The 17,608-nt window shown below is 46.8% G+C and overlaps 1 protein-coding gene across 1 annotated transcript; it reads left to right on the forward strand.

Moving 5' to 3' along the window:
- Positions 1-488: 488 nt before the first annotated feature.
- Positions 489-10,911, forward strand: Zfp28 (ZFP28 zinc finger protein). Its single transcript, XM_051161855.1, has 7 exons — positions 489-696; positions 1,302-1,393; positions 6,510-6,636; positions 6,837-6,932; positions 7,648-7,799; positions 8,777-8,891; positions 9,221-10,911. The coding sequence occupies exons 1-7, from the start codon at positions 489-491 to the stop codon at positions 10,909-10,911; spliced, it is 2,481 nt and encodes an 826-aa protein (XP_051017812.1).
- Positions 10,912-17,608: the final 6,697 nt, after the last annotated feature.

Raw genomic sequence — 17,608 nt, forward strand, 5'->3', positions numbered from 1 at the left:
ATCAAAGCGACAAGTACCTCCAGCCAGAAACCCCTGCCCAATGCACACATCTCCCAACTCCCCTTCCTCAAATCAACCTAAACAACACGCCAGCAGCCCTGTCAACTGCTCACGTACGTTCAGACTGCCACCTCAATTCCCAGAAACCTCTGGGGAGCTCTTTTGTATCCCCCTCTCCCCCTCGGTTCACAGACCTGGTCTTCAAAGGACCCGTCGGGGTTCGCTGAGACCCGGCTTAGCGGGACCGATTTCCCCGCTGGGGACTACACTTCCCAGCGGGCCTTGCGTGCAAGCAAAGTCCACTTCCGGTGCGTTAAGGCTGAACAGCCAAAGAGTCAGATCCTTCAGGGCGGGGTTAGGCAGGGCGAGGGCGTGGCCGGTGGGGCGTGGCCTGTCGGGTACGGGCGTGGCCGGGGGGTGTGTCGGTCTTCAGTGGCCTTGGAGGGCGTCTGCGGCCTGGCAGGGAGTGTGTGCGCCCTTCGCGTGACATGCGGGGGGTGGCGGTTGCGGGGCCACGCGAGCCCCGGGCTCTCCTGGGGCGCGGCGCCCTCTGCACAAAGCCCGGGCTTGGGGGACGTCCGGCGGCAGGAACTACAGCTGCTCGTGGGCGCCCTGCCCGGGGAAGGCCGCGCTGCAGGAATGGCCTGGCCTCCCAGGGCGGCCAAGGAGGGGTGACCTCGAGGCCCGGGCACAAAGGTGAGTGGCATGTGTCCGAGCTGAGTGGACAAAGATGGATCTATTTTGAGTGTGAGGGTTCTAGAGGCCTTGCTGCTGGAGATGGCGTGTCTGGGCTCTGAGAGTCGTGGTTAAGTGGGAGTCAATCCTTGAAAGCTCAACTTGAGCCAGCAGTCAAGCATAGTTTCTGGAAGGACCTGGAAGTCTCCAGGATCAACTTAGTTTAGATTTGTCTACGTGTCCATGCTTCAAGAGATGGGGAGGGGAGGGGCTAGAGATGGCGCAGCCCTTGAGAGCATTTTGTTGAGGACCCAGATTTGGTTCCTAGCACCCACATGGTGGGTCACACCCATCCCTGACTCCTAATTGCGGGGAGATAACAACCTCTTCTGGACTTCATGGGCACCAGGCACACACGTGGTACACATATATACATGCAAGCAAGACAGAAAAAAGAGACACCATCTCCCCCCCCCCCCCACACACACACATCCCAAGCCATCGTCAACGTACTCCTGCACAAGGTTACTAGGGCATCTCATCTCTCTTTCTTAAATAGTCCCCACTCTGCTTACTCTGGGTGTAGTCTTGTGTAGACTTGGTGTCCAGCCCTTCCTTTTCCCCAGCTCTGCTTTCCAGAGAAACCAACTTCCTCCAGGAGCTAAACCGCAGACAGGAAGCTGCCCCTACAGGGACTAAACTTAAAGCCAAGTCTCAGGTGAGTCCATTTCCACTCTGCTTCGTGAAATAAGTCTTGCTTTTTCAACACTTAATGATGTTTATTTTCTCTGACAAGTTTTCAGTTTAAGAGACCTGTCCTGGGTGCTGTTTCCTCGTACTTCGGTGAGTGATGGGCTGCAGAGATAGCCTCAAACTAATCAGGCCTCCTCTTCTTCCTTTTCATCCCAACTATTCTTTCTGGCTTGAAGAAATCATTCACACCCCCCCCCCCTTGATTGTTCCACTTATCTCAGAAGGATTGTTTGTTTTTGTTTTTTTGGGGAAAGGTCTATCTACAAAGCCCTGGGGGCCCTGGAACTCACAGAGATCTGCCTGCCTCTCCTGAGTCCTGGGATTAAGTGTGTATGTCACCACCATGCCCTGTTTCAGAAGGATTCTTATGTTCAGAAATGCAGCCAGTTCTTCTGCCTGGTTTCTATGATGCCCAACAATGTAGGAGAACTATGTTGTGGCTAAGCCTTGTTTAGGGGGTTGAGGGGGTAAGAACACTTGATCTGTAAGCATGAGTACCTGAGTTCGAATCCCCAGTACCTATGTAAGAAGGCAAGTGTGTTCCTGTAGACTGGATTTTCCAGGCAGAGTCAGATATAATCCTAGAGCTTTCTGGCCAGTCAGCCTAGCCAAAAAGGTCAACTTCTTATTGAGTGAGAAAATGTATCTCAAAGCAATAAAGGAAGAAGCTCAGCATGCTAGCTGTGGCTGGGGCACAGGAACCTGGACACTCAAGAGCATGTAACACACACACACACACACACACACACTCACAATGTTTAACTGGGTTGGTCAGATGGCTCAGTAAGTAAAGGTACTTTTGCTGCTAAGCCTGACCTGGGAGCCACAGGAAGGAGGGAGAAAACCTGAAAAAGTTGTCTTCTGACATTCACATGTGTGCTCGTACATACACACCTAAGTGTAATAAAATGTTTAAAAAATAATTTTAGATTAAAAAGCATTTCTTGATCTCTAGGAGCTCACGACCTGTTGACCAGAAGTCAAGGAAGCAAGAGTGCAAGCGTCCAGATTCCCTACCTTGAGTCTGGGACGCCCCCTTTCTCTTATTGCTTTGATTTTGAGACAGGGTCTTGCAATGTAGCCTTGGCTAAGCAGGAAACTCGCTGTGTAGACAGCCTTGAACTCATCGAGATCCTGCTTCCTCCTGCCTCCTGAATGATAGGATTAAGCCTGCACACAGACACACCTGGCCTTAACCTTCTCTCTCACTCTTGGCCTCATGGCTCTGTGCTTCTGTGGCCTCTGCTTCTGCCCCTTTCTCTTCTGAATGCCAGAGAGTTCTCTGCGTGTCAGCTCCTGCCACGCTCTGCTCTGAACCCTCCAAGGCGTCAAGAAGAAAAGCCTTTTACCTAACTAAGGTGACTGAGAAGATGTCAGAGACATGGGTCCTCATTACCTCCAACGTCTGCTCATCACCTTCACTCTCTTTGTTTCTGGAAAAGTGCCTTCTCATTTCATGGCCAGACCCTGTGAAAAATCTCAGGTCTTGGGGGCTGGAGAGATAGGTCAGTGGTTAAGAGCACTTACTGGTCTACCAGAGGACCAGAGTTTTGGATCTCAACACGGAAGTCAGGCAGCTCAAAGCTGCCTGTAACTCCAGGGGATCTGATGCCTAGCACACTAAGCCTTACACACACACACACACACACACACACACACACACACACACACACACACCCCGCACATACACAGCAGAGGTGGGGGCAGGGAGAGGATGAGAATGAAGGAATGTAAAGTAATGACAAGGGAGGAGGGAGGGAGCTAGGGGGGGTGGCATGCTCTTGTCAATTCAGGTACCGAGGATGCTGCCGTATGTTGTCTCAGCACCATCCCAAGCCCAGGAGTTTGAGATAAGCCAGGGGCATCAGAGTGAGATTTTGTTTCAAAAAGTCAAAACAAGTTATTGCCAGTTATAAGAGAACATCTGAGTGCTTTCCTTTCTCTTGGGAGTCACCAAAGTGTAGTCTCCTCGGTGGTGACAAGGTAGTAACAAACGAATGCAGCAGGATTTGGACATGACTAGACACCAAGCATATATGTCACATTGGCCTACTTAGAAAAAGGGGTTAAAAATTTTTGTTTTAGGAGGAGTTTCCTTTAAAAAAAAAAATCTGTTCAAAAACTATAAAGACCATTCTATTGTGGTGCCACTTAATACATAAACTATGTTGTATACATAATATGGTTTTTCTCATAGTCCAAAAAGTAGGCATTACTTTCTTCGCATTCAAAAAAAAAATGTTTAAATGTACAGATTTTAAAAACATAAGCTTGATTTGGTTTGGTTAGAAACCAAATCTGTATGAAAATCTGAAGAGAAAAAAATAAGTATAAGACTGAGCATCCGGAGTCGTGAAGTTGGAACTCCAGGACTGAGCCCTGTAAAAAGCCTGTGGGAGCCGGGCAGTGGTGGCGCAGGCCTTTAGTCCCAGCACTCAGGAGGCAGAGGCAGGTAGATCGATGTGAGTTCGAGGCCAGCCTGGTCTACAAAGCCAGTCCAGGACAGCCAAGGTACACAGAGAAACCCTTGTCTCGAAAAACCAAACAAAAAACAAAGAGCTTCTGGGAGACGCTGGGAGACTGTTTCTGTACAAAGTCAGATGGTCTGAGAACCGTAGTCTGTCTTGCTTTCTTTCTCTATTTTGAGAGGGAGTATCTTTTACTTAGTCTTTGTCAATTGTGTGTGTGTAAACAATGTATCTTTGATGACAGGGACCTTGGCTCCTCCCTCCCACTCTCCCCACAGGCATCTCTAACACACCCTCTCCTCACTTCTTGTTATTTCCTTTTTGATGTGAATAACCCACTGAATCCAGTTACTGCTGGAGTGCTGACTGCTCTTCTTGACGTCTTCTGTGCAGGTGACCACAGCTGCTGTAGTTCATGAATGTAACAGCCACGTCACGTCCAGTAGGCAGCATGTCTGCCTGTAGCACTTCTCCCTGTCTTCTGGCTTTTACACTCTTTCCACCTCCCTTTTCACGATGTCCCCTGAGCCTTTGGGGTATGGGACCGATGTAGATGTCCCATATTGGGCTAAGCACTGCACCACTCAATTATTCTCAGCACTTAGATTAGTCATGGGTCTTTTTCTTAGCTGCTGCCCACTAATTCTCTCTCCACACTCTTTGAAATACTGTGTCTGCATTGAAATGTTTGGATATTAGGATACTTGAGGCTTTCTATTGCCGAACCCTGCTGAGTTCTCAGAATTAAGGGCTTTTAGCTTCTGATCAACTGGCGAGATTGGAGTCGATCCTTTCTGGCGAGATGAAGCTGCCTACCTAAAAGCAGTCCGTCCTGCTCTTTGTGATAGGATTCAGGCAGCGTGCTGAGAGCCGAGCAGCATTCGTTTTTTAGGCCAGATGGCTCAGGCAGGCATGCTAGGTCAAGTGTAAGCTCAGGAGGCAGTTCTCAGCTCTGCAAGCGCTGCCGGGTGAGGTTCACTGCCTAGGCCCTTTCAGTCTTCTGCTTAGGAAAGCTCCCCATCAGGGGCTTACTAACACTGGGGCTGGGGAGGTGGCTCAGTCGGTAAAGTGTTTCTGGGCAAGCTCGAAGACCTGAGTTCACGCCAACACACACACACACACACACACACACACACAAAGTAGACTGTGATTGAGGAAGAGATATGCAGCCTTGACCCCTGGCTGACACACACACACACACACACACACACACACACACACACAGTCACACTTAAAATTCATTCGGTCTTGGCTTTCCATGATTGGCTTAACGTGCCTGCAGAGTTTGGCTGCAGGCTAAAGTTGCGATGGTGCCTCACTCACCGGCTGTGCCGCCCGATGGGAACTCGGGTTTCTGGCACGCAGACCTTCCCGCAGAAGAGCTCAGCTGTTGGTCACTCTTGTGATCTGCTGAGGGAGTGTTTAGGTTTGTGGTCATCAGGCTTGGTACAGTGAGGGGTGCTCAGATCAGATGGCGGAAAAGATTGCTTTATCTATCCTTCTTCTGGGGTCGTGTGTGTGTGTGTGTGTGTGTGTGCGCGTGTGTGTGCGTGTGCGTGTGTGTGTGTGCGCGTGTGTGTGTGCGCATGTGTGCATGCGTGCGTGCACGCGCGTTCCACACTAGCCTCAAACTTGGAGTCACCCTGTTTCTGCCTCCCAAGTGCTGGAATAATAGGCCTGCACCACCATGCCAGCACCTGAAGAAGGCATTATATTAGTTAAAGAAAAAACTGATAGTGGTTTTCATTCTTATTGCACACTTATGTGGGTTTTTGTTGTTGTTGTTTTGTTTTTTTTTTTTTTTAATGGTAGTTCTTGTTTTCATGTTACTGAACCTCCAAAGAAGATGGTAGGCAATAGCAACCCTCAGACCCCAGCTGGGGCGTGGGCTATTTGGATCTTTGCATCCTGGTTTCTCCTGGTTTCTCTCCTGGTCCTTGGGCTGGTCCAGGCTGCCCATGTAAAACAAAGTTGAAACAGTAAGGACCTGTTTTATTTAGGACAAGTCAGTTTTCGTTATGTATTGTTAGAAATCGGCGACAAATATTTTATATGATTCCGTGCCTAGTTTTATGTCAACTTGACACAAGCAGTAGTCATCTGAGAGGAGGGAACCTCAAGAAAATGTCGCCCTAAGATCAGGCTGCATGCAGGCCTGTAGGACATTTTCTTAACCTACTGATGGATGGGGGAGGGCCCAGTTCATAGTAAGTGTGGTCACCTTGAGCAAGTGGTCCTGCGTTCTATAAGAAAACTGAGTAAGCCATGAGGAGCAAGCCAGCAAGTAAGCAGCATCTCTCGATGGCCTCTGCATCAGCTCCTGCCTCTGGGTACCTGCCCTGCTTGAGTTCCTGTCCTGACTCCCTTCAGTGATGGACTACAGTGAGGAAGTGTAAACCATATAAACCTTTTCTTCCCAACCTGCTTTTGGTCATGGTGTTTCATCATAGCAGTGGCAACCCTAACTATCACAGTCCCCAAATGCATCTCCATCCTAAAGGACTAGGGTGAGGACGTGAACACAGGGTGGGAGGACACAGTTTGTTTAAGAATCCCCTGGTCATCTGTGATCACGGGTGCCGGCTGAGCGACAGTGCGTTTTTGTCATTTCAGGGCCTGGTGACATTTGGGGATGTGGCTGTAGTTTTCTCCCAGGAGGAGTGGGAATGGCTGAACTCGGAGCAGAGGAGCCTGTACTGGAAGGTGATGCTGGACAATTACAGGAACCTGGCATCGCTGGGTGAGGAAATCCCTACTCCTGCCCTGCCTCTCCTCCCATCTAAGCCTGCGGTGGTGGTGCGGTCTTTCATTCGTTCTCCCTCGATTTCTGCAGCGCCCCCTTCTGTGAGCCAAGGGAGCTGCAGCCCATGCCAAACCCACCCCCCCCCCCAGCTTGACCACATACTCTTTTTCTTTTTTCTATTTTCCTTGTGGATCTAGGACTCTGTGCTTCTAAGCCAGATATGATAGCCTTGTTGGAACAAGGGAAAGATCCCTACGTGATGAAAAGAAAGATGACCAGAGGCCGGTGCACAGGTGAGTGTGAGGAAGTGGCTCTCATAGGGAGGCTACCGCAGCCCAGCCCGGTCCCTCAGACACAGAATCTCTTAAGCAGGTGCCGTGCTCTCTTAAGCATGGCCTTTGCTGTCTTCTCACCCGCTCCGCTCTCCAGCATGGCTCTGTGCCCTCTAGATAGTTTCCTTTCCTTGGCATCCCTCCTTTGTCTTTCAGTCTTACAGACTCATCTTTGATTTATTTTATTTTTTAATGTATATATGTGTGTGTGTGTGTGTGTGTGTTTATATGTGTGCACACATGTGTTTGTTTAGGTGAACATACCCATCAGCCAAAGGTCAGAGGCTGATGTTAGATGCCTTCCTCTATCACTCTAGGTCTTTTTTTTTCTTTATATAACTTCATTTTATGTATGTGGATTTTTGCCTGTGCATATGTCTGGGCGACTGCAGCATATTATGCCTGCTGCCTAAAAAGGCTATAAGAGGAGGTAGATTTCTTGGATCTGTAGTTAAACAGTTGTGAGCCATCATTCAGGTACTGGAAATTGAACCTGCATCCCCTGGAAGAGCAGCAAGTGCTCTTAACCGCTGAGCCCTCTTTCCTGCTCCATCCACCTTATTTTTAATTTTTAAAAATTAACTTGTGTGTATGGGTATTTTGCCTGTATATGTGCAACCCCCCTTCCCCCATGCAACACATAATAAGAGCCGTTTGCTTTGTTAATACCTTTTAGACTTAAAGGCTGCGCAGGACACCAAGGAGTTCCCTCCAAAGGAAGAAAAGTTATCCCAGGCAGTGCTGAGAAAACAGCTCCTGCATTACAGACCCAAGTGTTCCATGTTAGCGGAAAACTGGGATGGTGATGCTGTGTTTGAGGCACAGAGGGTGAGTTGAGGTAAACTTCAGGCAGCATTCATGACTCCTGGAACAGTGGAGAAATTCCCATTTGAATACACTAGTTCCTGTGGACAGATTGTGACTCAGGAGCAAAGAGTTACCTGAGTAACTGAGACACACAGTGGAAGTGTGTGGGGGCTGCGGCGGCACGGGAGGGGAGGTGGGGTGTGAGTCACAAACAAGTTGTTGCCGTGTCGATAGCTGACATAGAGCGAATGTCTGAAAACGCTGAGCAGGACTGTACTAGTTCCTCCTACTGCCTCCCTGAGGAGATGAACACGTTTACCCCTCCTCACAAGGTCCTTATGGCCACATGTCTTCCTTAGGTTTCCTTTGATGTAATGAAACATCATGACCAAAAGCAACATGAGGAGGAAAGGGTTTATTCCACACAACACACTGTGGCTCATCATCCAAGGAAGTCAGGGCAGACACTCAGGCAAGCCGGGGAACCCGGAGGCAGGAGCTGATGCCGACGACATAGAGAAATGCTGCTTACTGCCTTGTTCCCCGTGGCTTGTTCAGCCTGTCTTTTTATATCTAGGACCAACGGGTCCAGGGGTGGCACCACTCACAGTGGGTTGGGCCTTCTTTCGTCCATCCCTAATTAAGAAAACACCCTGTAGGCTTGCCTATAGGCCAGTCTGGTGGGAATATTTTCTCAACTGAGGCTCACGCTTCTCAAATGACTCCAGCCGCTATCAACTTGATATAAAACTAGCCAGCACGTGAAAATACAGTTCATCCAGGGGAACTAAGCCCAATAAACATTTTTTTTTTTTTTTATTCCCTGAAACACACGCACACAGACAAGCACATGCACGCGCGTACATGCACACAAAGGCCATTCACAATATAACCTCAACCGCTGAGCACCCAAGCAGCACAGAGTACTGTTACCATGTGTGGACACATTCCAGCCATCCTGGCCACCCAGGTTCATGAGTGTGTTTGTACCTTTGCAGGGTGTGAAGACTATCACAGATATGGCCAGAGACAATTCTCCACAGCTTATGTCAGCTCAGAAGGGTTTCTGTGAGCATGTGACATGGAAGAACTGTGGTGACCTGGAGCCCTTGGGTAAGCTGTCTCCATCCCAGATCTGAGTCTGTTTTCAAGAGCCCTTACTTTTTGGGGTTTTGTTTGTTTAAGTGTGTGTGTGTGTGTGTGTGTGTGTGTGTGTGTATGTGTGCATGTGTACGTGTTTGTTAGCACGCGTGTGCGCACACGCATGAAATGAAGTTTGAAAGTTGTGACTCAGATATTGCAGAGAAACAAAGCTCTTTTTCCCAGTGGCTCCTTTGCGCCAGCAGGGCAGGGTAGACAGAGGTTACATTGCGGGAGACAGAAGCGTGACTCTCCCTCTTGATCCGTAATGAAGGAAATAACGTCCTCATGATCTGTTTCAGGCCAGCACGAAGCCCAGGGTTTGTTTCTAAAGCACAACTCAGCTGCCGAAAGGCTAACAGACAGAACGTCGAGCACTAAACTCGAATGCCCCACCTTCAGAAGAGACTGGGATTCCAAATGTGTGTTTGAAAGGAGTGGTCAAGCCCCACCATTTGAGCAAGAGTCGGTTACTCAGAACAAAGCCTTCTCAGAGGAGAGAGATGGCGTGTATGTCAAATCTGGAAGATGGGTTCATTTGAACAGTTTAGAAGAGAGAAATCTCAACTGTGACTCAGGTCAAAGTTTCCCCCCAAATTCAATAGTCCTAAAAGAAACAGGAATCTATGCAGGAAAAAAACTTTTCAAATGTAACGAATGTAAGAAAACGTTTACGCAGAGCTCATCCCTTACTGTTCACCAGAGAATTCATACTGGAGAGAAGCCTTACCAATGTGATGAGTGTGGGAAGGCCTTCAGTGACGGTTCGTCTTTCACGCGACACCAGAGGTGCCACACAGGCAAGAAGCCGTATGAGTGCACGGAGTGTGGCAAAGCGTTCATACAGAACACATCCCTTGTCCGTCACTGGAGGTACTATCACACTGCGGAGAAGCCCTTTGACTGCGTCGACTGTGGTAAAGCCTTCAGTGACCACATAGGCCTTAACCAACATAGGAGGATTCACACTGGAGAGAAACCCTACAAGTGCGAAGTGTGTCACAAGTCCTTCAGATATGGCTCATCCCTCACGGTGCACCAACGGATTCATACTGGAGAGAAACCGTACGAGTGTGCTGTTTGCAGAAAGGCCTTCAGCCACCATGCATCCCTCACTCAGCATCAAAGGGTGCATTCGGGAGAAAAGCCTTTTAAGTGTAAAGAATGCGGGAAAGCCTTTAGGCAGAATATACACCTTGCCAGTCATCTGAGGATCCATACCGGGGAGAAGCCCTTTGAGTGTGGGCAGTGTGGGAAATCGTTCAGCATTAGCTCACAGCTTGCCACACATCAGAGAATTCACACAGGAGAGAAGCCCTATGGCTGTGAGGTCTGTAATAAAGCCTTTACTCAGAAGGCTCACCTCGCACAACATCAAAAAACTCACACGGGAGAGAAGCCGTATGAGTGTAAGGAATGCGGCAAGGCCTTCAGCCAGACCACTCACCTCATTCAGCACCAGAGGGTCCATACTGGGGAGAAGCCCTATAAGTGTCTGGAATGTGGCAAGGCCTTTGGCGACAACTCATCCTGCACTCAACACCAGAGGCTTCACACTGGGCAGAGGCCTTACGAGTGTGTGCAGTGTGGGAAGGCGTTCAAGACCAAGTCATCCCTCATTTGTCATCGCAGGTGTCACACTGGGGAGAAACCCTACGAGTGTAGTGTCTGTGGCAAAGCCTTCAGCCATCGGCAGTCCCTCAGTGTGCATCAGAGAATTCATTCTGGGAAGAAACCGTATGAATGTAAGGAGTGTCGGAAAACCTTCATCCAGATTGGACACCTTAACCAACATAAGAGAGTCCATACTGGAGAAAGAACGGGTAACTACAAAAAAGGCAGAAAGGCCTTCAGGCAGACTGCACACTTTGCTCACCATCAGCGGATTCATCCCGGAGAGGCATCCACTCACCCTCCTTTGCCCTCCACGTCGAATTCTGTGGATTTCTTCTCCAAACTCGCCTGGCGCGCACCCCCACTTTCATCATCATAATCTCTAAACATTGCTGTTTCCGCCACACTCATTTAATAGCTCATCTCTCTGCCTCTTTATGCATTTTTGTCCCTCACAAGGTCTTCATGTTACAATCAGGTTGGGTTGTTTCTGGAGTGTAAATGTAATTAATATTCTCATATAAAATTTATATTCTTTGGTTAATGCCTAAGATGTGCCTGGTCCATACCGAGTGCTCAGCAGACTTGGGTCTTTTAAAAGTTTCTTTTTGAAAGTGGAGTGGAACATTTATTGTAGTCAGCTCTGATGAAGACGATGCAATAGCATGGGGTTCGGAGAAGCCAGGTTTTTAGAACAGGAAAGGCTCTCTGAGTTGTTGATGAGGCTTGCTGCTTTGCCTTGAAAACTTGGGGCAGTAGGCTCACCTGTAACCCTAGCGTTCATGAATTCAAGGCCAGCCCTGGGCAACTTAGACTCTATCTCAGAATCAAAACAAAACAGTCGATTCTAAACTGCTGAATTGTACCACGGCTTTGAATTTGAACTAGGAAACTTGGAATAGAACGTTTAGTGAGGAAGCTCTACAATACGCTGGACAGTAGCCTTAGAATAGCCTAAGTGTGTAGCCACCTGGAGCAAAGGAATTAAATTAATTGGAGAAGTGCATGAAGTTAAAACTCCCAACAAGTAAGAATGAGAAAAATCAGGAAGATTTGATCTATTTAAAGTCACTAGTTTATGAATGTATTCTTGGTAAAACTTCCAAGGAAGTATTAACTCTGGGGTAAACCGATCTCCAGTAGGGGGCAGCAAACTGACGTAGAGTCAGTCTCACTGAGTATTTTAGTAGGGCTCATCATCTACATTTCTGAAAATATGTTCAAGTGGTTTTAAACACTGGACGAATATTTTCAACGGGATAATTATGTGAGATTCACATTTCAGGGTGTGAAGGTGAGGTGTTCACACGAAGCCACATGCTCACCTCCATACTGTTTGTGGTACTTCTGTCTACAAAGGGAAAATTGTCCTGTGATGAAGACCGTTTGACTCAGAGAGGAAAACAACAAACGATGTCAGAACCCTTACAGAAATTTTTTTTTTTTTTTTTTTTTTTTGTAAATAGAGTTTTATTGAGCCACAGCCATGGTCATTGGTTGATCTTCGGCTGGTTTTTTTTTTTTTTTTACAGGGACAGAATTGAGTAACTGCACTGGAGACTGTATGGCCCCATTAAGCCACAGATATTTACAGCTGAGGAGGAGAGGAGAACATACAAAAGTCTCTAACCTCATGGCAATAATAAACCCTGACCAAAAACAAAACAACAACAACAACAACAAACCAAAGAATATTGGGCCAGGGTGATGACCAGCAGGTGTTTGTTGTCAGTCCTGAGGACCCGAGTTTGACCTTTGGAGCTCCTGTGGCAGATGGAGAGGGCTCACTGGAGAGAATCCTCCAACCTTCGCACAAGTGCTATCACATGTGTACCTCAAACACAGAGGTTTTTTTGGGTTTTGTTAGTTTGTTTTTTCGAGACAGGGTTTCTCTGTGTAGCCTTGGCTGTCCTGAACTCGCTTTGTAGATCTGCCTGCCTCTGCCTCCCTGAGTGCTGGGATTACGGGCATGTGCCAGGGCACCTGGATAACAATTAGATATTTTAAAAATACAACTTATATTTTAATGAAGAGATGAAATTACTAAGTGAAATAAAAGTCTATAAAAGAGAAATATATTTAGAGGAAGTATTATTAAAATGCTTATGGATTATCTTTCCAAAACAGTCTTATGAGGCTATGTGAAAAACTCCAGGAAACAATTAGACAAGAATATGAAGGTTTTGTTTTGTTTGTTTGTTTTTTTGTTTTTAGATTTGTTGGTTTTGAGGCAGGGTCTCTCTATGTAGCCTTGGGTGTCCTGGAATTTGCTATGTAGACTAGGCTATCTTTGAATTCACAGAGATCTGTCTGCCTGCCTCCCAAGTACTAGGATTAAAGGTGTGGGTGCCACGTGTGTTCATGTACCCACAGAAGCTAGCACCAGCGCAGAGCAGGAGTCAAATAAAAAATAAAAATAAAAAAATACATTAATCCAATCCAAAGATATACTAATTTGATACATGCTGAGCAATGAAGGAGGAAAATATTTAAAGTCTCATTTCATGGGACTTTAAGAGCAGCAAGGTTTGTATCTGTAATATAGTCACTGCAAGTACGTAACATACAGGTCTCGGATCTCAGTTGAAGTGGTCCAGGGAACTTTTGTTGGTGCTACATGGTGTAGCAACATCCACAGAATGAAGTACACAGGTTACGTTTTCAGAGCCAGGGCTGCAGTGGAGCCATGCAATGCATGGGAGATTGCTGCCAGAGAAGCCTCTGTTAGTTACATGTCAAATTCTGAGCTTTTAGTTGTGCATTCAGAAGCCTATTATTGTTTTCAGCTTTTTCAGTGTTTACATTCAGGTATGAAACTTAAGAAGCTGGGATTTAGAGTTCCCTGAGGCTGGTGGCATGGAGTGTGCCTTTAGGGACTGGAGAAGTCGCCTCCCATAGTTGAACACTTGAAGGATGCTACGAGTGTTCAAAATGGCCTGTGTTTGCACAAAGGAACTCTGTTTGGCTGCTTTGACTGGCAGTCCTTTTGCTTAAAGTAGCCAGGCAACAAGAAAGAGTCCCATAGCTGCAAACTGGAGCCTCAAATTGCCCCATCTGACATCTTTGCCTATTAAGAAAATGAACCTTACCTTACAAATGTAAACAACTATATTAATATTAGTAGATCCTTTGTTTGTTTGTGTTTGTCTTTGAGACATAGTCTCTACATAGCCGTGGCTGTCCTAGAACTCACTATGTAGACCAGGCTGGTCTTGAACTCAGAGATCCACCTGCCTTTGTAGGTGGGATTAAAGGTGTGCTCCACCATGCTTGGCTTGTGACTTTTTTTTTTTTTTTTTTTAAGAGTACTTTAATTATGCTGAGCACCTGCCTGGTGCATAAGGGAGGCATGGGTCTCCTCTATCTGTTCTGCAGCTCCTATGTGCCAAACACTCTTGCCACTGAAAATAAAGCCCTGATCAGGATGATGTGCAGTCTTGGAATGTTCGGCCTTATAGGGAGAGGTGAACCCACGGGTACCGCAGGGAGCAACAACCAAAGCATGAAATTGGTTACACATAGAAACCACAAGGACACAGTCAAAAATATTTTTCTCCTTTTAGTCTGTGTGCCTGATGCCTTCTAAATCTCACCGATTGCCCACAGCTGTCTTCTACTGCAGAAGCCACAGCTGCGTCTTTGGCATCTTGGGTCTGTCTGGTCCTCATCTTTCCAAGCTGATAGTCACGCCTGAGCGAGTGCTGTATTGTCTGCCTGTACTTCTGGACCGAAACACGGGGCTGAGATGTTTCTAGTGACTATTCTAAATTGGGAGTCGTCAACTAAGGAAAAGAGCGGAGAGGAATTGGCCTACTGCAGAGGCTCCTTGTCATCCTGGTATAATGTTCCACACTCGTCCGGGCGAGGACTACATATCCCAGGTGTCATTGCGGTGGGCCGCTAGACCACCTCCGGTAGAAACCGGAAGTCACTGACTCTCAAACCAGTCAAGTTCAGAGGTGGAATTATTGATGGATACACACTGGAAGTTAGACGTGATCTGGGAAAACTGCTGGGATTCGTGTCCAGGTCGGGGAGAGTGTGGTCAGGCCTTAGGTCAGGGAGAGTGTGGACTGGCCTCCGTGGAACCGATACGGTGTGTTTGTGTGAATGTGGTGTTGTGGGACTGGCTGCAGGGAAGTGTGGTGCAGGACGCGTGCTGGGCGGGACATGTGTGGAGTTGTGTCTCCCTGCTTGCTTTCACATCCCAGTGGCTTGTGAGGGACGACTGTGTGTACTGGAACGAGCGAAACACTTGTAAGTGGTTGAGGTGGTACCTTCTCATCATCAGATGAGTGGTCTCAGGTGGCAAACTCAAATGTGCACCCTGTGAGTTTGGGGTTTTTTTTTTGGGGGGGGGTGTCCCAGCACCCATATGGTGGCTCACAACCATCTGTAACTTCAGGAGATTCAGTGCTCTCTTCAGACATCCTCAGGCTTCTGCATGCATGTGGCCCACATCCATGCATTCAGGTAAACACATGTACACACACAGTGAAATAAATATTTTAAAAAAGAAAGTCAGTATTAAATTCAGCTACATGCCCCTTCATAATTAAAGGAGTGAGTCAGAGCAGGTGAAAAGGGACTTCATCAAAACGTATTTGTCATCATTGGGAACATCATGACAGTTCCCTGAAATCCAAAAGGGCTGTTTGTTGTATCAAAGTGACAGCCTTTGGGGAACATGGCTTCTGCTGGAGTTCACCTCACCAAATCTTGACTAGTTAGTTTCACAAAGACATATATTTTGTGGTGTCTAGTTGAACAATAATAGCACTCAGAAGACGGGGTGGGAGGTGGGCAGAGGCAGAGGCAGAGGCAGGCAGGTCTCTAAGTTTGAGGCCAGCCTGATCGACAGAGTGAGTTGCTCCAGGACAGTCAGAGCTGTTACACAGAGAGACCCTGTCTCTTGGGGTGTAGGATGGAGATTGGGGGAGGGAGGAGAGAAATAATAATGGAGTCAGGCAGACCTAGCTTGTTGACTATTTCTCATTTCTTACAGGCTTCTTGATTCATGGAAAAGCCTTCCCTGAGATTTCATATGTAAAATGGCGGTGCTATTCTCTATTTTCTTTGAAGACTGTGGAGTAGTAAAGGGCATTGAAAGGATTGGGAAGAGGTTTCAGTGGTTAGAGCACTGGCCGCTCTTGCAGGGGACCTGGCTTCTATTATCAGCCCCTATATGGTGGCTCACAACTGTCTGACTCCAGTCTCAGAGAAGCCAGTGTCCTTCTCTGGCCCCCTTGGGCCAGGCATCCATGTAGTACATATCCATGCATGTAGGCAAAACATCCATGCATATAAAATAAGATAAAAAAGTTAAATTAGAAAAAGAATATTAAGTATGCAACAGTCCCTATACATCTTTTTTAATGAGTAGGAATCTAGAGTGGAAGGGAACTCTCAGCTGTGTTTTAGGTTTGTCTCAGTCTCATCTCTCCTTTCCTCTCTCCTCCTCCCCCTCCTCTCTCTCTCTCTCTCTCTCTCTCTCTCTCTCTCTCTCTCTCTCTCTCTCTCTCTCTCTGTCTCTCTCTCTCTCTGTTGTTGGTGTCTTTTGCAGCTTGTTCTCCACAACTTATTTTTCCTCCATCAGTTGTATGCTCTCAGGGTGAAGCCCTTCTACAAGTGAAAAACCAAGAGAAACTAAAAATGACCAGAATCAAGTTGGTTAAAGCCATGTCCCCAGTGAGGGAATTGGTATGTGGTGGCACACACCTGTAATCCCAGCACTCCAAGAGGCAGAGACAGAGGCAGGCAGATCTCTGTGAGTTCGAGGCCAGCCTGGTCTACAAAGCAAGTCCAGGACAGCCAAGGCTACACAGAGAAACCCTGCCTCCAAAAACCAAGTGCGGGAGGTACAAAGGAAGCAATGTAGAAAGCTGTTTATGAGCTGCCCATCCCCATAAAGAGAATAAGCCACAATGTAAATAGCTTCACAAGTCAATGCATAAAACCTTAATGGAAAAATGTCCACGTTATTTACACTGAAACTTGTGGTAAATAATAAGAAAGAAAGCTGTGCTCAGAAAGATAAGTCAGTGGTTACGGGCACTTGCTGCCCTTGCAAAGGACTTGAGTTTAGTTCCCAGCACCCACTTGGTGGCTCACAACTATCTGTAACTCCAGTTATGCACTCTTCTGGCCTCCTCAGGTACCAGACACACATGTGCTACATATATGTAAATGCAGGCAAAACACACATACACATAAAACTTCAAACATGTTTTGAAATAAAATCAGAGGGAGAGCTTATGAAATCATAGTTGATGAAGACAGCATGTTGCTTGACAACAGAGTTTACCAAAAACACCAAGAAAAATGTTAAAGACAGATAAATCCCAACTACGAATATTGGTGCAAAGAAAAGGCAGTATATATAATATTGGCTCATGGCCAATGAGGGCAAGTTAGAATCACAGACCTCTTCTGAGCTTCAGTGACTATTTGATTCGCAGGGCTTCTTTTTTTCTTTCTTTTTTAAAGATTTATTTATTGTATTTATTGTATATGAGTGCTTTATCTGCAGAAGAGGGCATCAGATAACATTATAGATGGTTGTGAGCCACCATGTGGTTGCTGGGAATTAAACCCAGGACTCCTGGAAGAGCGGGCAGTGCCCTTAACCACTGAGCCATTTCTCCGGCCCCTCGCATTTAGTAAAGGAAATGTCTGTCAATATCTTTTAGACCTGTAGTGCACAGGGGTGACTAAGGAATTGCATCTAAATCAAGACATGCATGAAGAGAAATTTTCCAAGGCAACAACTGTGGAGAGACTTCCAAAGTATGCCCTGCAACTTTCCTCAGTAGGCGAAAACTGGAGATGTGAAGGCTTGTTTGAAATCTAGTCAGTCAGTCAGAAAACACATTTAGGCATGAGATGGTCACTCATGTAAATCCTGCTATTGTGAAAAGAGATCACTCTACCACGTCTGGGGCAAATATCCATTTGGATACATTATCTTCTCTAAAGACAGACTTTTCCCATGGAAGAGGGAATACATAATTTTGGTACAGATAATAAAATACATTCCGTGAACAGATGCATACAAGGCTTAGAAAAACACATAAAAT

The sequence above is a fragment of the Acomys russatus genome, chromosome 19 (assembly GCF_903995435.1).
Source record: "Acomys russatus chromosome 19, mAcoRus1.1, whole genome shotgun sequence".
Classification (NCBI taxonomy): Eukaryota; Metazoa; Chordata; class Mammalia; order Rodentia; family Muridae; genus Acomys; species Acomys russatus.

Bases quoted from the DNA above. Each gene is read 5' to 3' on its own strand.
- Zfp28 (XM_051161855.1), top strand. From the start codon at position 489: ATGCGGGGGGTGGCGGTTGCGGGGCCACGCGAGCCCCGGGCTCTCCTG. The intron at 6,637-6,836 runs GTGAGGAAATCC...TTGTGGATCTAG, and splicing joins CAGGAACCTGGCATCGCTGG to GACTCTGTGCTTCTAAGCCA. The intron at 7,800-8,776 runs GTGAGTTGAGGT...GTACCTTTGCAG, and splicing joins CTGTGTTTGAGGCACAGAGG to GGTGTGAAGACTATCACAGA.